This window comes from Sitophilus oryzae, unplaced genomic scaffold (genome assembly GCF_002938485.1).
Source record: "Sitophilus oryzae breed Bouriz unplaced genomic scaffold, Soryzae_2.0 scaffold_177_pilon_pilon, whole genome shotgun sequence".
NCBI lineage: Eukaryota > Metazoa > Arthropoda > Insecta > Coleoptera > Curculionidae > Sitophilus > Sitophilus oryzae.
The window spans coordinates 928,290-953,188 of record NW_022146479.1 but is presented as its reverse complement, the minus strand read 5'-3'; the positions used below and the strand labels follow the sequence as shown (position 1 = coordinate 953,188).

The 24,899-nt window shown below is 32.3% G+C and overlaps 1 protein-coding gene across 1 annotated transcript in view; it reads right to left on the bottom strand.

The window, feature by feature from the left end:
* The window catches only part of LOC115882226 (organic cation transporter protein-like), a 33,250-nt gene extending 12,109 nt beyond the window's left edge, over positions 1-21,141 (bottom strand). The window contains exon 1 of the mRNA XM_030900142.1: positions 20,620-21,141. Within this exon, the coding sequence (XP_030756002.1) occupies positions 20,620-20,680 (61 nt within the window). The 5' untranslated portion in view covers positions 20,681-21,141. The remainder of the gene's footprint in view (positions 1-20,619) is intronic.
* Between the last annotated feature and the right edge of the window lie 3,758 nt (positions 21,142-24,899).

Here is a 24,899-nt window from a genome sequence, read left to right as displayed (position 1 = left end):
GCAAAGAAATTGGGTTTAGATAGTTATATCTGCTTATAGTACCTAGGTACTAATTCTCAACTGGATTCGGTATATGTTTTTTTGTTAAAAAATTCCAAAGATGTTCCAAATTAACCTCTGAATCATATAATGTATACATATATGTTATACGAATACATCAACAAGATAGAATATTAACCTTTCATGTTCCAGGGATTTTTTTTAGAATCTAACTGTTTATTTCTTTAACAATTATTTTTTCTTTAAGTATAAAATTCTCCCACGTCTTACTGGAAGTTTAGTTTAATAAGAACCGTACAGTATAAATAGAATTAGTTAAAACATATTTTTCTGGTTTATTTATTCTGAAGTAGAAAATTAATAGATTTCTATGGGCGCATAATTTAACTGAGCGTAAATATTTTCAGTTTGCTTATTTTCAAACTTATTTTTTCACGTGTAGAATCGTTAGAATATAATGTTTATTCTTTGTTTCGCTATATAAATAAATTATTATGCTTGGCTGTAAACTTATATACAATGTGTCAAATTGCTAAATATTTACTACATTTTTGTACAGTGTTGAAGTTGTTTTGAATCCACAGACCAAAATAAAACTGAAATCGAACAATAGTAGAAATTCATAGAGATATTATTTAAACGATATTTTATAATTGTTTTGGTTGACTGAGTTGTGCTATGGTACCATTCCATAGCCAATAGAAGTATTTACATTTTGTAGATCTGTAATCTGTCACTTCTGTCTTATCAACTTTATTATCTTTTCCCTATATGTTAGTCTAAGCATGCATTGCTCCATTAGATATTTGTCTTACTTTGAGATTCCTTATAAATTTTTGTATCAATGTTTTACAGCGATTTGTCTTGAATGACAGTAGATATCAATTAATCAAATGTTTTTTTTTAGATCAAGTTGCATTTTAGACTTGTAGATTAATAGAATTCTTCCCAAATTATTTACATACCAATTTCATTCTTCTCTGTTAACTTCCCAATTAGTGAAATAGAGTTATGTATCAATTCATTCAACAAAAGTATGATGAATGATTCTGTGTGGAAAATGGGGAAACACCAGAACACCTCATGGAGAACTAAACTCTGTAAAACCATCTCAGATACTGGATTTTGTCAAATTCATGAGACTGTATGATGAGTTATAACTCCCTCCCATACAATTTATCATCTACAATCTCTTTAGGACTATTAGCAATTAAAACAATGTGATCAGCCAATTTTGGATTGAAGCGTCGTTATCGTCTTCTTTTAGTTCTTTAATTTGTTGAAGATGTTTTCTCCAAAGTTGTGGTGAATAGCTTTGGAGTGATCGAGTCTAATTGATTGGCTTTTTCGTTTGTGAGAAAATTTGGATATCCGTTGTATATTTTATTTATACATTGTGTACATTTTCTTTATACTGTTTGTCTATGCATTTGTGGGTAAAGGTTTCAATTTTCTCCAGTAAAATTCACCCGTAAAATTTCAAAATTAAAGACATTATCAATCCAAGAGTATATAGTTTACACAACTTTCAGCAAGTACTACTATTGAATCATATCATAAATAAATTTAGTTGGATTTCGTCTGTTATACACGGTGGGTCTTATAAGTGCAAATATGTTTAAGAGTAGTATATTTCTAAACATTAATAAGAGAGTTTTTTTTCTTGAAAAAAAAAATAAAATTTGGAATTTTTTGGTATTTTTTTTAGTATTTAGTTAAAAAAACATAATGTTTTCATAATATGGAAACATAGTAGTAGATTAAATTTACAAAAAAAAAATCCAGAAAAGGACAAGTGGATCTTAAAACTTAAGCAAAAAACATTATTTTTTTTGGAAATTTTCAAATTAAAATAACTCGGTTATTTTGGACTTATTTAAAAAACAGTATAAAGAAAATATGTTTCTTTTATAGATATCTACCAGTTCTGTAAATATTTGCACTTATTTAAGACTCACCCTGTATATTATTGAGTCATTATCCTTTCAATTACTTTGCCGAACCCAAAATATAAGTTTGCTTTAATTAAAAAGTTCCTTCGGTGTCAATTAATCGTATAGAAACATCCAAAAATTCCCCTATCATAGAGAATATTAAATCAAGCACGCCTACATCAACCATTCAATAAGATTGTTCAAATTTAAGAAAATTAACAAATCTTAATTAATAAAATACATCGGTGCAGTGCCTAAAAGAAGTTCTGTTTTTTAATAATATTTTATTAATATTTTTTAGACATTTTTTCTCCATTACGTACAACATGTGTTAAAGTTACATCAAGTGGTAATATAGATAATAATATTCTAGTTTTGCAATTTATCTACATCAAGCTCTTGACGACATAACGAGTGGTTTTAGAGTACATTACTAGGAATAAATCAACTTATGTGGCTAGGTTTAATGTATTGTAAATGTATTTATTATTATTTTAATATTTGAATTTCAATATACACGGTGGCCCCAACTGTATTCCGGAAAATTCGGCAACATATTCTGCAGATAAAAATAAGTGAAAAAGTAAAAAAAAAATAAGTATAAATGTAAGTCCTAAAATGGCTTAGTTTCAGAGATACAGGGTGTAGAAGTTCCATTTTTATTTCAATTTTTTTTAAATAGTTTCTGAAGTAACGTCAATATTTGGATGAAAATTGGTGTCTGGGAGTTTTTTTATATGAGAAATTTGATTTTGATGTCAATATGACTCCTACTTGTAGAAGGCGCCACCTACATATTTTTTAACTGGTTTGAAGAGTAATAATTTTTCGTCCGTACCTGTCTAAAACTACTGCCTAAAAAATATACATATACGATGTTTTTTACGTAAAAAAGATCCCTTGGTAAAAATCCCTACGAGTAATGGTTCTTGAGATATTTGGAATCGAAATTATCAATAAATGTCATCATTGACATAAATTACACATGTTGACTAAATAGTTATTAGACTGAAATCATAAATTTGAAATATTTTTGTGTCAAAAGCTCAACAGGAACTGTGTTATCATGATTTTTTTGCAGAAAAATTTATGATTAATTTAAAAAAATAAAAATTTACCAAATTTATTGTTTCAGTAAAATAACTATCTACTCAAAGTGTTTATTTTTCGTCAATAATGGCATGTATTGACTATTTCTATTCTAAATATCTTGAGAACGGTTGCTCGTAGTGATTTTTACAAAGAGATATTTTTTACGTAAAAAGTCACAGAGATGTATATATTTTTGCTCGGTAGTTTTATACAGGTACGGACAAAAAGTTATTACTCTTCAAAACAGTTAAAACACATGTAGGTGGCGCCCTCTACTAGTAGGAGTCATACTGACACCAAAATCAAATTTCTCATGTCAAAAAACTCCCAGTCACCAATTTTCATCGAAATATTGACGTTACTTCAGAAATTATTTAGAAAAAATTGAAATAAAAATGAAACTTCTGAACCCTGTATCTCTGAAAGTAAGCATTTTAAGACATACATGTATACGAACTTTTTTACTTATTTTTATCTAAAGAACATGTTGCCGAAGTTTCCGGAATACAGTTCGGACCACCCTGTATATGTAGTACTAATAAAATTCTGTACGTCGTAGATTTAGTTTTTAAGAAGGCATGTATAAATTAATTTTTTTCTTCTAAACCAGTAGCGTTTCATTAGCAAAGTAACCAGATTTTGAGCTAACCAATAATGGACGAAGGAGAGAGCCAAAAAAAAGGCGACACATTTTTGAAGAATAATATTGACACATTCTGTGATCTTTATTAAAGCGAAGAAAATTTTGTCTTTTTTTACCTGTCTACAACTTATTAACCACTAATTAAGACCTAAAATCCGTCGACTTTCTAGCATTTCATTTTAGAAAGATCTAAGAATATTTAGATGTTAACACTCTTATTTAAGAAAAATATTTCGATATTCTCTACTGTCTAAGTAATAAATCTAAATACTCTAATCGGTCTTTAACCTCGTGACACTTAACAAAATAGAAGGGCTCTAATCAAATTAAGTCTGATGCTCCATCCAGATGAGAAACGCGGATGAGTAATTGCCAGAGTTGTTCGGCCATCTTTTTTCGCCAGTAGTGCGTGTTTTTAATAAACACCAATAAAAAAACCTGTCATAATCTAAGATCTTGTTACGATCCAAAATTAAATTTTCAAAATATACAGATGTACATAAGATGGTTATGATTAAAATTGATTAATTTTTAATAATTTTGTAAGTAAATAGCTTGAATTGTGTTAAAGCATAACCTTTATTGTAATTTTAGAAATGAACCGAGCAAGGTAGATTAAGTTTGGGTGAGCAGGGGGGTATTAAATCTTTTAGCCATGAGTTCTGGCGTCTTCCTACTGATCTTTTCCCTTGCACTTTGCCCTCTGTTATGAGGCGCAGTATTTCGTATCTACCACCTCTCATCACATGACCCAGGTATTGCATTTTTCTTTCCTTGATGGTGTTCAGTATCTCTTTTTGTTTCTGCATGCGCTGGAGTACTTCGTCGTTGGTGATCCTTTGTACCCATGAGATTCGTAGCATCCGTCTGTACACATACATTTCGAAGGCTTCTATTCTCTTTTCGGTCTGTGAATCCAGTGTCCAGCTCTGACATCCGCAGAGTGACACAGAGAAGACGTAGCATCTGGCCATTCGAGTTCTGAGTTCCGCACTGAGGTCTCGTTTTGTAAAAAATTATTTCATTCTCACGTAGATTTTTCTCGCTTGCTCAATTCTTGAAAATATTTCTCTTTTCGGGTCGCACTGACTATTGATGTTAGCTCCTAAATAGTTTATTGAGGTCACTTGTTCGATTGTTTGTCCCTTGACACGCAGGTGTGCATTTATTGGAGTCTTAGAAAAGACCAATAGTTTGGTCTTGGAGACATTGAGATGCTGACCAAAAATCTCACTATAGTGGACTACGGAATCTATAATGCTTTGCAATTCTTGTATATCGTTGGCTATTATAACCGTATCATCGGCATATCTGATATTGTTTATTGGGATTCCATTGAACTTGATTCCGCCCTGGATTCGATCCAGTGCTTCTCTAGATATAGTCTCCGAGTACAGGTTAAACAGGAGCGGAGACAAGACGCAACCCTGCCAAACACCCCGTCTGATTTCTATATCTTCCGATGTTGACTGCTTCATCTCAAATACCGCCGTTTGATGCCAATAAAGTTCTGATATGAAATGTAGATCTTGTTCGTCTTACGATAGTCTATGAAGCATGCAAATAAATTCACATTCATGTCTCTACACCTCTGTGTCATTACATTTAGGGAGAAGAGTGCTTCACGCGTTCAGAGTCCATTTCTGAAACCAAACTGGGTGTTGTCCATCTGATTTTCGCACTTCTTGTAGATTCGCGTGTGGATGATTCTAAGAAAGATTTTGAGGACATGGGACATAAGACTTATCATCCGATAATCATCACATTGTGAGGGAGTTGAATTGGTTTCAAAAGAAGTTTAGCGGTGATAAAACCCTTGAGCGGGTGTTAAACGGACAAACAACAAAAAGAAACAATAAAATTAATTCCGGTAAAAGCCGGCAAAAGCAGTGTAAGCGGGTTGAAGCTGATGACTGGTGCACTATGGCCACACGCGGTACAGTTCCTCTATGTTTCACCGTTTGTCGCGATAAGGCTAGAAGCGGGAAGCCAGTGCACTATGGACGTACCCTAAGTCCAAAACAACTATTAGACTGCAAGAACAAGATCAACACCAAGAGAATCTTGGTCTTCGTCTTTGTCTTGTTGGGTACATTGGCATGGTTGTGAATGACTTTACCAACTAAAATGATGCAGAATTACATCTTTTAAAATTTCGACACGTGATACAACTAATGCAACGCAAAATTCATATAATAAGGAAACACATTTTATTTTGCCCAATTAGAAATAATTAAAAGCAAGCGATAAACGTTGCGTTTTTGTCGTTTTGACCGGTCACAGCAGGAAACGTTTAATTATGCACTTATTTAAGTAAAAATATAAGTAAATAAAGATTTTTTACGGCGTAAACACCAAATTACAGGGCGTTGTAAAGTAAAGTATTTTAAGGGCCCTAGGGTGGGGATCCTTGACAGTTCTATTTGACGATTCATTTGACACATTTGAATGATTCGAAATTGTGTGGATTTGTCTGTCTTTACTGAATTCATTTTATGTTATTTATTATTTATTCTACAGCTGTTAGATTAGAAATTGTGTGGATTTGTCTGTCTTTACTGAATTCATTTTATGTTATTTATTATTTATTCTACAGCTGTTAGTTTTTAGAGGTAGTAAATCTAGCAGGAAATTGTGTGTGTGTGGCATAACTTAAATTTAACAGTGACACTATTGCGATTTATCGAAAAAGACAGTAAAATAGTTGGTTGTGTAGCGTGCTGTAGATCTCGGGAAAATCGAGAAAAATAATGGAATAATTTTTTACTAGTAGGTGACTTAATATACATACGTGTAGTAAACCCATCATTTATGACAGAAATTCACTTAAAATTAAGTAATTACATATTTTTTCTTGCATTCTAGGTTTATTTACTACTTGTCAAAGATTAGATGTCAAAGAATTTAGATACGTCATTTTGACTTACTGCTTCAGTAGCGTATCGGATGGTTATGATATTAAATAATTATTATAACTTATCTATTTTTATTAGAATTATATACTTCTATAACAATTTTAATAACTACCAATATTTACTGACAAGTTAAAATAAAACAACAAATTATTGAGTCTACCCCACGTCTACCCTACATCATATTTTTACACGTTTTGAATAAAATTAGAACGGCACTGCTAAACCGGAATTTAAGTCGGCCATTTTTGGTCCCCATCGCGCTCGACTTAATTTAAATCGACAAACCATAAATCTTATTAAAAAAGTAATATATTTCATATCCATTTTAACTTTTGGTATTTCCTCATTAAGTAACTGTCACCAAGTAATTATTAATTTCTTTTTCTTTAATTAAGTTTGATTTTTGAAAAGGTATGTAAATTATGGATGGTATAAATAGAATGCAGGTCTTCAGTTTAAAGAAAAGATCTTTTGTTTACTTGAGAACTATTCTTGACAATTTGGCTCTACGTATACTTGTTGACATTGGATTAAGAATTCATAAGGGGAAAGCACAAAGGTAGAAACACTATTTCATAGTCCATAGTGTTAGCATGTTTGTTTCTAACGCCTGTATGCTTCTTTCAATGAACTTACATAGCAAAGTTTACACTCTGTATAATGTCGTTTGGTGCAATGTTGCATCTAATTTAAATTTTTATTTTTAACAGCCGAACTCGTATGTGCTAACTAAACGCCATCACGCTATTATAAATACTAATTATGATAATTAGGAAAAAGTTCTAATTGTCGTTAATTATGATTTAGTTGTACGTATTAATTTAGATCCCATTGGTCCCCTTATATCATCATTTTCAGTAACAGTTTTTTAATTAAGTAGTTTATTTAAAAATTATCAATTAAGAAAGTGGTTATATTTATAACGCTAGTCTGTTGTGTGTAAGAGTGAGATAGAATGAGATAAAACCAATTGTAATAAATGTAAAATATACTTGATACCAATTAAACTTTTAGTTACGTAATCGAGGGTGCGATTTTTAAATTCATTGTTGCCAACCATGGACATATTCGACGCCGGGCTGACTTACCAGAAATTAAATTTCCCACTGGGGATTCAGGTGGTAGCTCTACTGTAAAGAATGTCAAGTTGTCACATTTATATATTTCTTTCCTGACATTGTCATTCGTTTTGACACTTTTGTTTTGTATTACTAGTTTTTGGTTTAAATATGGTTTAAAGAATTCGTGTTGTGATACTTTAAGCTTAAATTTTTTTATCAGCAGACCTTGCAGTTGAACATTGTTCTTTTAACAAGATAACTTAATAGCCGTTAAAAACTCATCGCAACTATATTAGAATATTTTGAAGGGAAAGAGGTGAGTTTTATTGGTGTAAATAATAACTGTTTCTTCTTCTACTTATCACGCCCTCTCCTGCCGAAGGTTGGCGATCCAAATGGCAATTGTGGCTCTGGAAACTGCAGCCCGGAAGATTTCCGCAGACGAGCGTTCAAACCATCTCCTTAAATCTTTTAGCCATGAGTTCTGGCGTCTTGCTACTGATCTTTTCCCTTGTACTTTGCCCTCTATTATGAGGCGCAGTATTTCGTATCTACCACCTCTCATCGCATAACCCAGGTATTGCATTTTTCTTTCCTTGATGGTGTTCAGTATCTCTTTTTGTTTCTGCATGCGCTGGAGGACTTCACCGTTGGTAATCCTTTGTACCCATGAGATTCGCAGCATCCGTCTGTACACATACATTTCGAAGGCTTCTATTCTCTTTTCGGTCTGTGAATCCAGTGTCCAGCTGTCACATCCATAGAGTAACACAGAAAAACATCTGGACATTCGAGTTCTGAGTTCCGCACTGAGATCTCGTCTTGTAAAAAATGATTTCATTAAATAACTGTTTACCTATATATTTATAATTAATTTATTTTTGTTTCCTAAAATATCTTGATTAAAAGAAAATATGTAAAAGTGGAAAGGCTATGCCGATCAAGCTTAATCACGTGACTAAAAGTTTATTTGATATGAACTATAGTACACGTAATCTAATTATTATATTATATAAATTATTATTGGACCGAACATCTTGGTAACCCATTTTGGTAATGTGAATTCACTGTGAATAAAATACTGTATGGATTAATGCAGATTTTTATTTGAATATAGCAACCAGTTTCCATGTCTAAATCTAAATACACCATCACCAGGTTTAATATTAATAATCGTGAAAAAGTAATATGAATGATTTTATAAATAAATGATTTGGTGGGTTTTTTGACCAAGATAATAATAATAAAAACATTAAAATTAATTTGCACTATTATAACCAATTTGCTAATAGATTTTCCTTATGAATACATAATCTTGCATAAATGTTATAATGAACTGAATAAATGGACAAATTAGAACATAAAAATAACTATTTTTGGAGCTCGTGTTTTGTTGACGTATCAGTATACTGTCATTAGATACTTGTAATGACATAAATACATTGTCTATATAGAAACAACAGGTATAGGTATGAAATAACACTTTACTACAAATTTTATTTCTTATTGAATTAATAAATATCGTCTTGATTTCTCTAACCATCTAAGGAAACCAAATAACTATAATATACCTCCCTCGGGATATTATTAACGGGCATTAAGATGCCATAATTTCCTCTACCTTTTATAGGTAACAACCATAGAGACCAAACAATAGAGATTTTGAGTAAAAATATAAAATGAAAATGGACACTCATCTCTAATAATTTATTTATATCATTAATGTCACATGTAATAAAAGAAGAAAACAGTTTTATCGACATCCCTTGCTACACTATTTTTCTGTCTCAGTCACTGAAGGTATTTTATATATTCCTTTTGGTAAATGGATTCATTTTTAGGTGGAAGCAACACTTGTTGTGCTTTTTCATTTTTTTTACTATTTCCTCCATTTTAATGGAAACGCACTCGAACGTGTGCCGAATTCGCGGAAAAGGCTGTTTTTTGACAAAAAACTGAACGCGATTGATAACAACCGTCAATTTACAAACAGATCATTTACTACAATAGTAACCTGGCAACAAACAAAGTTCCTAACATAACCTGTATGTATTAACGGTGCTGATAGGAACTTTGTTCTGGAAGATAAATAAATGCAACATTTGGCGTTTTAAAATGGGACAAAATATATTAAATTCATATATAATAGCTCTAAAAGCCTAAAAGGATCATGGCTTGATTGGTTATCTTTCTCCATTTGTTCTTGTCTTTCGCCTTTATTCTCCACCCATCCACTCTTATCCTTCTCAAGCCCTCTTCAACATCTTTTTTTCATTTAGTTGTCGGTCTACCCCTCCTTCTCTTTCCATCTGTTTCACGTTTCATTATCATACTAGGAATTCTTGCTTCAGCCAGTCTTTCAATGTGTCCCAGCCATCTCAGTCTTTGCTCTTGCTACTCCCGTTATACTCGGTGCCCGATATAGTTGCTTTAATTCTTGATTTGTTCTTCTGGTCCATATGTTGTCTATATTCTTTCCTCCAAAAATGTTCCTCAGTATTTTTCTTTCCCAAATCTCTAGCCTCGAACTTTCCGTTGTATTGAACGTCCACGTTTCGCATGCATACAGCACTATTATTGGTCGTATCATTGTTTGGTACATTCTAATTTTTAAACTTCTAGAGATGTTTCTATTTCCTGCCATTATTCCTTGCCATCATTTCTTGAGTTACATTTGGTTTCCTTAGTAATTCGGCTCGTAGATATGTGAATGTATCTACTTCCTCAAACTTGTATCGTTTCCCTCTTTCAGAATCTATTTGTAGACATCTTCTCTTCTGAAAATCCCTATCTCACCACTCCATAAACTTTGTTTTCTTTCCAGTAAACACTAAGCCTACTTTTTGTGCTTGATCTTCTAGTCTTTTGGTCACCGATATCAGCTCTTTCCGATCTTTTGCTAAGATAACTATCATCTGCAAAGGCTAAGCATTGGTGTCTTTTTGTCTACAGAAGGCCCTCTCTGTTGATTCCTGCATCCTTTATAACTTTTTCTAATACTACACTACACAGTACTGGAGAAACTTTGCCAATGGGAGGTGTAAAACAGCGGATTGGATAAAAATATGTAAATAAAGATGATTAAAAATTTCAAATTTATAATGTTGTTTTTAAATAAATATCAGATATGGCTAAACAATATTTTATAACCATAAACACACATATGTTGCAATTACAAATACTGTATTTTCTTTCATTAAACGTTAGATAATATCAGTGTTAATTTATAATTGTCATTTAAACTTTCTCTAAAGATAAACACTGTATTTAATTTAATTGCATATGTGTAATTTACCGAGATATGCCATTCGATGAGTGTAATATATTATTATTATCTAATAAAAAATATATACAGAGTTATTCACCACATTCCAATATTATAATATATTATGTGGAGTATTGTAGTCACACGATTAGATTTTTAGGAATTATGAGTAATGGGATCGTTTGAGGACTACTAAAGCTACAATTTAAAATTATTTTCAAAAGGTAAAGAGTGTCCCAAATAAATAAAAAATACCAAAGTTGTATTTTTTTAATTGGAATACCCTGTATATTATTACATTTTTAGTTTCTACGATTAAAATAAAGGTAAATTTGATTAAGGTTTACCGCACTTTAATCTTGCCGTTTTTGAAATATTTACTGATTTTGTGAAAATGCAGTAACAATAATTTTAATGCTTTATTTTTCTAGGCGTGTTTAGGTTTTTAAAACCAAATATTATAATGACGTTTTTCTATTTACTAAATTTTATGTTGCAATAATAAAAATTATACTACCCTCTACAGAGTGACTAAAAATTTATTTTAAATAATAATTAGCTTTAAACGGCAATAACTTGTTTAATTTAAATAGAACACCCTGTATATTTCGAGGAAATCAGATGCACAATTTAAATGTCTATCAAATCGTATTATACCATTTTTTACCCATCTCAGAGAAATCAGAAAATGCATTTTCTTATAATTTAGACGTCATATATACCTATGGAATATTGACATTTTAGATTATTTTTAAAAATGTAAGCAATTTTCAAAATGTGCAGATACTAATATTGTCAACTGTCGATATAGTTCGCCTATTTCATTAAAAAATAGTGCGCTTAGACAACAACCATTCGTGCTAAACTTTGGTACGCATGGTATCGGAGATGTGGAGAATTAATCTCTGTAAAGCCGTCTCAGATACTGGCTTTTGTCAAAGCCCTGAGACTGTATGGTGAGTTATAATTCAAGAAAGGGGGACACAATAGATCTGTAAGGTTAGCGGTAATTAACCCACCTCCTATTCATTCTACATTCTGTATTTATGTTGTATCAAAAAAAATCAATGTATAGGGTTATCTTTTATACATGTCTATCCTTAATTCTCATTTTATTTAATATATTTATCCAAAAATAAACGTGTTTTAGTGGATATATTTTATTCTCTTTAAGCAATTTGTTCCGGTTATACAAAATTTTATGTAGTTTTTATGACCGCAGTAAGCAAATTATTTTAAGATTTAATTTTAGATGGCTTTAAAGTATTTTAAAAGTATACATGATTGTAGATTCATATGATTTATGTTCTAGGAAACACTATAATATCTCGTAAAATACCACAGATAAATTATTAATGGTTTTCACACCATTTTGATTTATTAAGTGTACTTCATAACTTTTAAATTACTCTTATCATGATTAATATTTTAAGATAATAATATAATGTTATCTGATACGAAAAAACATAATAACTGTTTTTATTTTTTCTAAAACAGGTTGGTAGATATTGCAAAAATATATAATTATTAACCTGCCGAAAAAATAATAGTTTTTTCATTTTTTTATACAGTACATATATGTGTTAATTATCTACCTGATCCCAAGAAATATCCCAATAATTAAAGTTAATATTTTATTAAAAGATTATGAGTCTCTTACGTCTGTAGACACGAGTATCCAATTATGATGGACATATTGTTAATTGTGAATATTTTTTTGGAGTAAGTATAATACAATAATGAAGTAGAATTGTAAATATCTAAAACTAACAGATATCCTATTGTTACAAGTAAAAAAAAGATATAAGTACAGTATGATCGAATTAAAACGGCGTCAGCGATGGCTATGAAATGAAGATCGCTGTCATTTTATATGTAAAATTATATGATAAATATTATCGATCGTTATTTTCAAGCCAACTGGACGCCATTTTTTTTTCGATCATCCGTTATTAGGTGCCAGTACAATATGCATGAATTTTGGTAAATGAGTTAGAAGATAAATAATTATTAAACATATAATTATCCTATATACGATATTCGTTAATAAACATTTTTAATAAATAAATGGCAACCTAGCATCTTTCTGTTTACATCTGATTTGTATAGTCTGTCCGGCGGGAGGATTCCTGACAGTGACAGTTGCGTCTGTCATTTTAATTCACATGCAAATTGTATTTTTTGTCAATTTTTTTTTATTTTTTGTCTGTCGAATTTTTTCCTGACTCGTTGGACTGACTATACAGGGTGAGTCTTAAATAAGTGCAAGTATGATTCGGAGTGGCATGTTTGGACGCCAGAAACACCAGTGGTTCTCAAACTTTTTGCAAAAAACTTTTTTTTGGAAATTTTATAAAAAAAAGTAAAATTAATCGGTTATTTTGAATTTATTTGAAAAGAGTAAAGAGAAAATATCTTTCTTTTATCGAGATTTACCAGCCCTGAAAATATTTGCATTTTTTAGGACTCACCCTGTAGGTTGTAGATTTAATTTAGAAAAACTAAAATCTGGAAAAAATCGAGTGATGGTTTTCAAAATTTAACCAAAAAATTATTTTTTTTAAATTTTCAAAGTAAAATAATTCGGTTATTTTAGACTTACTTAAAAAACGTTAAAAGAAAATATAGGTTTTTTATCGTGATCTACCAGCCCTGAAAATATTGGCACTTATTTAAGACTCACCCTGTATAGAAACAAGGTAAAATATATAACTTTTTATTTTAAATGATGAGCTGTATGGATCATAGTGGTGAGTGAGGATTCAGTTATTTTTACTAGAAATTAAGCAATATAAGTAGCTGTGTTAGTAAAAATCTAACAGTATTACTCATCACTCAGTTACTCACAACTTGTCAAATACTTGTCGCATGAGACACAAAGTTCAGCAAATTACATTATCTACATATTTAAATTGTTGAATTTTTATCTCAGATATTCATGCGATTATATGTATTTCTATATATTCTATTTTGATTTTTAGAATTTCACAAATTGTACTTTCTAATGCCGGGTCCAGACCAAGGCGACAGAAAGTGAACACGATTTTGAGACAAAAACAAGACAAATCTGCGACAAAAATGAGAAATTCAGACAAGACAAAGTATCTACATATACCGCTAGGACAAAAGTGCAAGAAAGTTCAGTATATGCGAATCAGTTTTATTAATCATGTGGCCTTTCAACCAGGAAGAAGATAAATATATATTACTAGCAGTCAGTAGTGTTGTCTTCGACTCGCCATCAGGGCCGGCGGAAGGCAAATATTGAGACCGGGCGAGTACCCTATCTGGCGCCCCCCCCCTCCCCTCCCCCACCCAATATTATTATAATTCTCTTTTTCTCTTCTTTCAATACTATCCTTTAACAACAACTAAGCATATTTTATGCTGCCGTAACAATAAATTTTCACTTAAAGATACTTCAAAATTCTTCTTTTGTTGTTTTTTGTATACCGGGTGCGTCTCGAAATTGACTCACCCCTATAACTTTTTAATTTTTTTACATAAAAAACGAGATTTGGTATGTTAGTATATGATATAAATTAGGATTGATTGACTATTCAGTTGTTTTTGGCCACTTCCTGTTTCACCGGAAATAACTAAAACTTTTGATTTTTAAATGGCACCTCCGTATATTTCTACTTTATTTGATAGAAAATGACACTCTGAGTAGAATAACATATCATATGTCAACTTTTGACATTTTCGTCCAAAAAACATTATATTTTAAATTTCAATCTAGAGTGCCATGGTTCTGTTAAAAACACTTATTTTTAAACAAGGAGCCTTGGAAAAATAGATTTGATCGTCTAATGTTTTTCGTGTCTTGTCCTGGCCGGTCTAAAAGATGCCAAAATCGTATTTTTAATCGAAAATATCAAAAGATGACATATGTCATAAAGTAGAAATATACCGAGGGTGCCATTTAAAAATCAAAAGTTGTAGTAATTTCCGGTGAAACAGGAAGTGACCAAAAACAATTGAATACGTCAATTAATCCTAATTTATATCGTATACAAACATACCAAATTTCGTTTTTTTTCTGAAAAAATAAACAAGTTATAGGGGTGAGCCACTTTTGAGACGCGCCCGGTATATAGAATTATGAGAAATATGATTCCAACTTCGGAAGTCTCGTTCTGGTATAAGTAATCTTTGAATATTAGTATTTAGTTTCAAGCAGTTGCATTATTTTTCTATAAGAATTTAAGAAAATTTTCTTTTCTTTTTTACAATCATTTATTTCGTGCACAATCAGTTTATGATCAAATACAGTTTTGTGGACTTTAAAATGAGGTTCAGCCAGTGATTGAGATGCACTCCTTTGTCTTGCTCTAATGAGAAAATTCTACGATTCTGTTACAATTTTCTGTGTATTATTATACACATTCAATTGGGAAAATGAAAATCACCAAAAGATTAATATATTTTCCCACTACTGTTAATAAATTAATTTAACTAATGAGGCAAACTTATAAGCTTTATTTTTGGATAATAAGGATATCGATATATAATTTTAGGGTACATCAGCCATTAATAACAAATAAAAGGGTAGTAGAAAAAGTGCGATTTTGAGCAGTCAGTCTAAAACTGTCAATTTTGCTGGCTCTTGACCCAAAACAGTTTGTTTAGAGAAAATTTATAAAAACAAGAATTATAGAAAGAAAGGTAATTTACAAAAACTTAATAGCTTTTGAATTATAAGTAAAATACCGCGAACAAATCAGATTTATATTTTTTTTATTTTATTTTGTTTAAGATTTTTCCACGAAAATGAATTTGCAAATCCCAGTTTCGTATAGAGCACCCAAAAACATATAGAATGGAAGAAATTAAAATTATCCCAAAGCTTTCGTGCAAAGAATTTTATGAGCATAATTTCAGTAAACTATAATAGGATACGTCTAGTAGTGTTTATAATGTTTAGTCAGATATTTATTCTTCCCTATGTGGTGTGGTAATTGGTAATATTTTAATGTGGAAATTGATAGTACCGATTAATTATTGATCTGGTAATTCGTTACTGTTTGATTAGATTACCGTTTTTAAATATTTTAGTTGCCGTCGTGGCGCCCCTCGTATACGGCGCCCCGGGCAGCCGCCCGGCCTTTCCGCCGGCCCTGCTCGCCATCCCATGTTGCAGAAAGAAACCCCAAATGTTTTTGTTTTTATTTCTCTTGTACACTATATAGCTATTAATATTTCTTATTTATCTTCTTAGTATCATAAACCGAGTTTATATTTAATGATAAACAAATATTCTCTAATGCTCTCTTGTAACAATTTTTGTAGTCCCTTGGTTTTACCCTCCCATCATAATAAATGCGCTCTATAAGCTCTATTAGCTTGCAGGTACTTTTCGTGTTCCACTTTCTCTCTTCTGGCATTTTTTTATAATGGAGGTGGAGCACTCCGCCATATACTAATGTCATATATTACCAGTACCAGCACTCTACAGTACTAAATTTGTATTTGATATTCTCCGATGGTAGCAGCACCGGCTGAGAATGCACCAAGCTTGTATAGAAACCAATAAGTAAACGAAATTGGCATATATTATTCGCAATATTTTGTTGCCACAGATTTGCATAAGGGTTAAAAATTCCATTCTTCTTTACATATTTGTTTTGCTTTCAGAATGTGATAATATATTGGACAAGTATCACCCACGAGATCACATGCATATTATGTATTTTCCCCTTAAGTAGTGAATTTATGAGATGCTCATGCATATTAAGATTATGTTTATGCGCATTCTTCGTCTAATGAGTATAATAAATATGGACTTAATAGTTTTACGGTAAATGAGCAGTAATGCAAATGCAATTTCTTATTGTGTTCCGTACAACGGAAGGTTAAAAGAAATACATATTACAATTTTTATGAAATAAATAATTAATTATATAATTGTTCAATTAAAATAACGCTAAAACAAATGTATTTCTTAATAAATAATAAGGAAGTTATTTAACTCATGGGCATTAGTAAAACGATATTGCTCGGAAAGCGATAAGAAATCCCAAGAGGCATTTATCACACGATGGGCATTATCGTAAACCCCCATCCATGGTACAATATTTTATTTTTTACTTCATCATTATTACAGTTGCGGGTTGAAACCTTTGGTATTAACAGCAAAATGAAACACTAAATCACCACAATACATCAAATCACTTTTATTTTTACACTGGACGCGCGTTTCGCTAACCATGTTAGCATCATCAGTAGGTGATTAAAACTAAAGTAAAGAAGCTAAAAAAAAGATGGCTCCAAAGACGGCCCAGGAATGTCAATCGATGATAATTTTGGCGAGATCAATCTCCAGACGTCACTAAACAAATATTGACATAAAACTTGTCAATAATTAATACTAATAAATTCGATAATAAGAATATTAAAACAATATTTGATATTTCTCTCTCTCTTTCTTCAGTCCTTAGGGTTACACCACTAGGGTTTACCTTAGAACACCACTAGGGTTTTGACTTGGTCTACCCACCTCTGAGGTGACCTTCCATGTGATCGTCTTCCCTCTACATTCCCCTCCACCATCACTCTCACAATTGAGGTACCACTCCTGGCAATATGGCCAAAATATCGGAGAATTGACTGATTTAATTTGGTAACCAGACGTGTCTCAATTTTTAGTTCTTCGATAATGGGGATGTTTGTTCGATGAGCCGTCCATAGTATTCGCAGCAGCCGTCGATATACCCACATCTCCAAGGCGTTTATTCTTGGCTTATCACTTTCCTTTAGTGTCCATGTTTCAGAGCCATACATAGCTATGGGGAAAATGAGGGAGTTCGCAATGCGCAATTTAATTTTTCGGGTGATTGCTGAAGTCTTCCATATCTTAGTCAGCTTTGTTGTTGCATTCCTTGCCATTACCACTCTGCGCCTGATTTCAGCCTCACCTCCAGAGTTTGCTATTATGGAACCTAAATAGTTGAACTGGCTCACAACCTCGTATCCAGGCCACGGTTCGGCCATCAGGTTGGTTGTTGCGGAGGCGGTCAACAATCATCGTCTTGGTTTTCCGTTTGTTTAGTTCCAAGCCATATTCTTCACTAATACACAGCACAGTGCAGCCATGGCTTCCTACAACTCTTCTTTCCTGGCGGCTATAATCACGGTATCATCCGCGTATCTCAGGTTATTTATCTTCCTGCCTCCCATGGATATTCTACCGTTCCATTCTTCTATTACTCGATGCATGATATATTCAGTATAGATATTAAACATGATTGGCGAGAGTATACGTCCCTGTCTCACACCTGCGTTACTCCTGAAACCACTCGATAATGTGTTATTAGCTCTGATTTCAGCATTATTGTTCTCATAGAGCTGTTTGACCAACTAAATGAGGTGAGGTGGAGTGCCCATTTCTAGTAAAATAGTCCAGAGTTTATTCCATTTTACCTTATCAAACGCCTTGGAGTAGTCCACGAAGCACAGGTACATCTCGATGTTGTATTCTCTGTTTTTTTTCTATGATCTGTTGAAGATTTAGGATCTGTTCTCTAGTGCTTTTTCCGGGGATAAAGCCTGTTTGTTCATCTGATATCTGACTGATTTATTAAACTATTTCACGTTTCCCCGATAACCCGATTAACAGCTTAAATTGCATTTTCGGTTATTTTTTGAATGCCGTTTTTTTGAGAATCGAAAAATTTTGTAAAACTAGATCAACTCCTTTTAGTTACTTCATACAAAATATTTTATTTTGAACCTAAATACATATATATCTTCACGTTATTCGTGAAGTCTCAATTAACCCACTAGGTTAATTGGTTGAGACTTTTACAATTTTTTTTTAATGAAGTACGCCAAATATTCCAGTCAACCACGCCATATATCGCGGTGTTGTTTTTATATTTATTGTATAATCAAGATAAGAAAACAAGTCTATTTATAGTATCGAAGTCTTAATACATACTTGTAAAGATAAAATAGAATACATAGATTGAGACATTTTGTTCACAAATGAATTTTTTGTAGTGTTTTTGATTTTTGCGTAAATATTTTAGCTAACCTTTGAACTACTTAACATTTTTTTTTTTGATTATTTTTATTGATAATATTTAAGGTATTTTTTAGAAATAACAAGGGTACAACTTCAATTAAAACTGTTTAACTTAAACATGTATAGAAAATTGGGCATGCATCTTTGTTCAATTTATTTAAAAAAATCAGCGTAAATCAAAAGATATTTTTAAGTTTCTTGAGGAATTGGGAGTATGTATATGACATTTGTAAGTATATATACTTACAAATGTATAGTTTTCATATTTTTCCTTATACTTGGTTTCCTTATACTTGTAGTATAAGGAATCAAGTTCAACGGAAAATACCCTATAAATTTTGATTCCCTTGAGCTATTCCCATAAACAGCCATATCTTTTTTTTTTACGTTAACTTAGAAGTTTGATTTTTCTCCAGCCTTAAAGGACTGTATATCTGAGTATATGATTTTAATATCAATTTGATACCTCAAGACATTCCTGAGATAAAGGGTCTGGACAGACAGATAGACAAATGATCCAAAAAGGGTTCTAAAAACGTCAATATTTATTATATTATTCGATTATATTCTGTCTGAGAATTACACAAAAACACAGGAAGACAAACCAGCATTCAGTTCTCAAGAATTTCAATTGATTCATTAATATATAAGAAAATACAAGTTTTTCAAATATTCGAAGAAAAATAAGACTTTTTGACAAGAAGATGTTTTTAAAATTATTTGAAAGTACAGTAGAACTTCACTAATTCAGACACCAACCGGACAATTTTGACATTTTTACCTCTTTATTTCGGATGCCAACAAAATTCAAAGGCAATGAATGAAAATCCCCATTTTTCTGGGACGGTGAACGGTTAGTTGCTAAAAAATAGAGCCAATTAAACGATTCTTGTTGAAGAAACGCAAGATTGGATTGTATTGACAAGAAAGAAAGGATACGTAAAATTTCTGTTTCATAGGTCACATATTCCATTTTTTGCTGTTCCGAAATTTAATATTTGAGATATTAAAAAATCAGACATACCAAAAACAAAAAAATTCATATCTACCAAGAACAAATAAAAAAACAATCAAACCATGTACAAAATAGAAAAATGTAAATTAACTTAAGGAGAAAAAGAATTTGTCTCTGATTTGACTGAAGAGTAGGCCGAGACAAATTGAAGAGAAAATACTAGGCATTGGAAACAAAGGAAACAAATGACAACTTAAGTGAAACAGAGGATAACAATGTTGTGTTAAAAATGAAACTGGGTAGAAGAAATCGATGTTTCTACGCAAGATTGTTTGCTTTTGAAAGGAGTTAAAAATCGATTCATTTTTTTAAAAAACAATTAATTCAAATCAGTCAATTCCATCCAAATTTAATATTAATTTCACATTTGCTGACATTTTTATGTAAGTATTTAATGTGTATTACTTAAAACGGATATTGTAGTAAGTAGTAACTAACTGAGTTATGGATGCATGTAGTATAATAAGCACACTTTAGAAGAAAAAAAGGAAGTTTTAGTTGGAATCGAAGTTCTACTGTAGTGAAATAGTAATTTTATGTCATATATTCTACTAGATATTTGATTAAACCAATATGAAAACTTATATACGTACTAATTTAAAAACGATGACAGAAAATTTTGTTAAAACTAGCTTTTTGTGAAAAAAATCCAAAAAAATATAACTTACGAAGAAGCCTATCGTGCGATGTATCATTTTCCTCCTCATTGTCCGTTTGAATTTCGTTCATGTCTCGTTTCTAGATGAAAGAACACTCGGTATCTACGAACAGCTACCACTCGCACTGTATCTATTAATCGTTATTTCAATCATTTAAAAGCACTACTCCATATTCCTACTGAGAATCTATGAAAATTCTACCGCTACCGGTTACACATGACCACGCTGAAAAAACACAAAGCTACGCGGAATTGAAACAAGGTTTTTTTTGAATTAACAACACATACTGAAAAAAAACTTAATTAAAAACGTATTTCGGTTTTTCGAATCTGTCACTTCCCGAATTTGAATCAATAATCAATAATGGATCGACGATAGTACACTCTCGCGTGGAGACTAGTTATCGAATAGTTGGAGGTATCGATGTTATCGTCAATTTTTTTGGCGGTTACGAACAAGCTCGTCAAGACGTCGCGGGACTCACGAAAATACGAGCGCGGTATAGAGATGAGATGTTGCGATTAACTGAAGACTCTGTGGATTTTTTAAGTTGTTTTAAGTGACTTACTTGGGAGATGAGTGGGGACGCTTTTGTTTAAATATTAGAACGCATCAGGATAAATATTATTTTTGTTGGATAATTTAATAAATGTGGTATGTGTTTTTGGGTATGTATAGTCAAAGTATACTGTCCGAAGTTTGCTAGATAGAAGTATTTAGTTCTAATGTATCATTTCATACAGGATGTCCCAATATTCCGTGGACAAAGAACTACTGCGTATTTTTAGCCGACCATACCAATAGGTATGGTAGGCTATTAAGAACGGCAATTTTTTTTTAATTTCACTCAAAATGAGTTGTTTGTGTCATAAATGACTTAAATACAAAATATTTTCATGGTGTCTGTCTGTCTGTCTGTCTGTCTATCTGTCTGTCTGCCGTCTGTAACACGATAACTCAAAAACCGCTGAACCGATTTTAACCAAATTTGGCACAAAAATACTGTGGCACCCGAGAATCTGGCCATTAGTTTTTGGTGTGGTTGGGGGGTTGGTAAGGGGGTATGGGAGGGGGCTAAAATTTTTAAAAAATCGTAACTCCAAAATTACAGTAGCTACCTAAACGAGTACCTACCTAAATCAAAACCTTTATCAAAACCCTTTTGATTTTTAGGACTTCAAAAATTGAAAAATTCAACTAAATTTTCACGTTTTTTTAATTTTCTTTAAAATGGCATGGAAATTTGAAAAAGTACAAACTGGATTAACCATTTTAGAACAAGCAAATCTTTTTATGAAGGGTGCATTTTTCTCAAAATGGCAATAATAAAAAAAGTTTTTCCTCTTGTAAAGACAATCCGGGGACATACTGTATAAAGTGCATCCAGTAAAAGCCTATTACAAAAACGGAAGACTTGCAAGAGTCTTGCAGCAAGCCCAAGTCCAAGACTGGACCCTGCAAATCCAAGACCAAGACTACATATTAACTGCGAGACCAACGCCAAAGCAAAAGACTCTTGGATCCCAATTCTGTAATTTAGAAAACGCTAAGCGCTTTTAGACGCTCAGCGTATATGACGTTAATTTTCGCTTGACACGCACTTAACTACCAATTTAGATATTTCCATCTGACTTACTTAGCGTCTTTAGTGATTGCGCTAAACTATTCGAAAACAGCTTGTCGAACTGTCAGTAAAATTGCGATTTTGTGCGTTCTTTTGCTCTTTAGTGAAAACTACTTCTTCTATAAATTCCTCAATAAGTAATTGATAATTTACAACTTGGCAGCTATAAGTATTGTTCAAAACATCGAAAATGCTGAGAAGCGTCTTCAACATTTCCCTCGTCCCTCGTATAATAAGAATCATGACATATCCATTGAAAAACAGGTTGACATAACTCAACAATAGGTTATGAAATTCACGTAACGTTGACATTTTTCATTGTTTTATCCACATTTGATTGCTAGATACCTGAGAAATTGCGATGCTGCCAATATGTGTTCAACGTGTATTCAGAAAACGATTCGCACGGCAACGAGAATACCAAAATCGGGACTGTTTGGCGTTACGCTAATCGAATACTTTCGCCTACCGCTTTGAAAGGGTAACGTTTGTATGTCGAAGTTCCAGAGTTCCGAGGTAACGATTCCAGTTCTCCGAGGAAACCATTCCCCACCCCATACAAAGCACACCTTTTGTCCTTTTTTCGGATTTTTGCGGTTTCTGAAAACTTTGTTAAAACGGATGCCCATTCTTGACATATACTTAACTTCGGAGATAAAAACTTAAATTTACAAATTAATATGATATTTTTTATGATCTGTGTCCCAGGAATGCTTACAAATGTTAAGCCAAGAAAACACCTTGCAAATGTTACCATTGGTTCGTATTCGTTCGCATTGTAGCCATTCGCAACAAAAACCTTTATTATACTGTCCATAATATTTGGTTACGAATATTTCTGTTTCTGAATAATGTACTAATCTCTTTTTCATAGAGTTCAACGATTAATAAGTATATAAACGTTTGAATCGTTGTAAACCAGTTGTAACAACCTGTGTGAGAAACAATTCAATGAAACATAAATTGTCCAAAGTAGTAGATAAGGATCGACTTCCGCCTTTTATATATGATTCGGTGCCGCTATTCGGAGTAACTTGACAGTACTACATGCATAAAGTCTTATCTTCTTATTTTCACTCTCAGTTGTTATTAAATAATTGAGGGAGGCTTAGGATTTTCTTTGAATTTCTTTAAAAAATAACAAGATTACTGTAGGTGACAAAATTTTAACGATAATGTTATTTTACGATTTTTATCTTGGTTCTAGTAAATTTGTAGTACGCGCTACGTAAATATATATGATTCAATATTAATCCTTTGATTAAGATGAATCACCTTAAGTTATTTCTATTCTTTCTTATTATTGTATTTACTTCAATGATATAGTTGTTTATGTTTGTTTTTTTTTATTTACAAGGGGCTCATTAAAGGTCTACTAACTGTTCCAGAAACGTTATTGCATTCCATGTGAAAACCAACTTAAAGCGGAACTCAAGAACCTGGAAGATTCCATCCGTAACATGGAATGGGAATCCTCCAACGGTCTAAGACACTCAAAGACATTTCTCAAGGACTTACTACTGAGAAAGATTGATTTAAGTAAGAACAATCCTCGGATAACAATACACTGTCTCCTCAGTGAACATCTTAGTAGATTGAAGCTAAAGGTATCAGACACAGCTACTTTTGTTGCGCATTTTTTTTGCAGCCGCTGCAAAATTTGCATACAGTGTTCATACACTAGCAGAAAGTAACCCAAAACGCGCCGTTTCTATGCAGCAGCTGCCTAAAAAAGTTGCAGGTCGACACTACATGCTTTTCATATGTTCACACCAAAGCGCTACTTTTGCAACATATTTTGGTAGCCGCAGCCTTGGAGGGGCAACATTCAACAGTACACCACCCACAGCTCAAGGTATCGTGTGTGTGCCTTTTGGAAGAGCAAACCGGATTTGGAATTTTTCATTTTTGGTCGTTCTTTCGAATATTGTGCATGCAATGTGTGAATTTTCTTTTTTATCTATTCTTCGGGTATATATAATTCAGAAGAAATTTCCGAAATAGCGGCTTGTCTTTTCGTTTGGTTGTGATAGAATGGACTTTATTTACGTTCAATAAACACTCCCTTGCTTCTACCGCGTGTATTAAACATTTTACTTGTTCCAAATCGCTTGTTTTGACTTCGACGACATCGCAATTTGTCGGTTAATTCTTTACTAAATACCTACATATAAATCCTGGAGTTAACTGAAAAGAGGTGTATACATTTCGGGCATACCAACAGAATACTCCACCGATGTCCGCAGTAAAAGTTTCAACTGATTAGTAATTTACAAGTGATTTTTGCAACCTTCCTCAACAACTGTTCACACACGGCTATTTCTTAAACTGCGCGCAACAAAAAAGTAGCCTACGCAACCAAGCTGCGATCACAACGTTGCAGGTTGCCTAGGTATTCACACTTGCAGCAGATCAAGTTGCGCAACAAAAGTAGCTATGTCTGATACTACCTTAAGAAACAAAGGCCAATGCAGATTCTGTGTGGAAAATGGAAAACACCAGAACACTTCATCAAAAAAGTTTTCAGTTTGCTGGGAAATGACGGTCGATGACATTTCCCATTTAATTTTTTATACAAACTGACAGCGATCTTCATTTCCAAGCCATTTCAGAAGGTTTTTTTTTCGATCATATTAAATTTTCTACAGTTCATACCAAATAAACT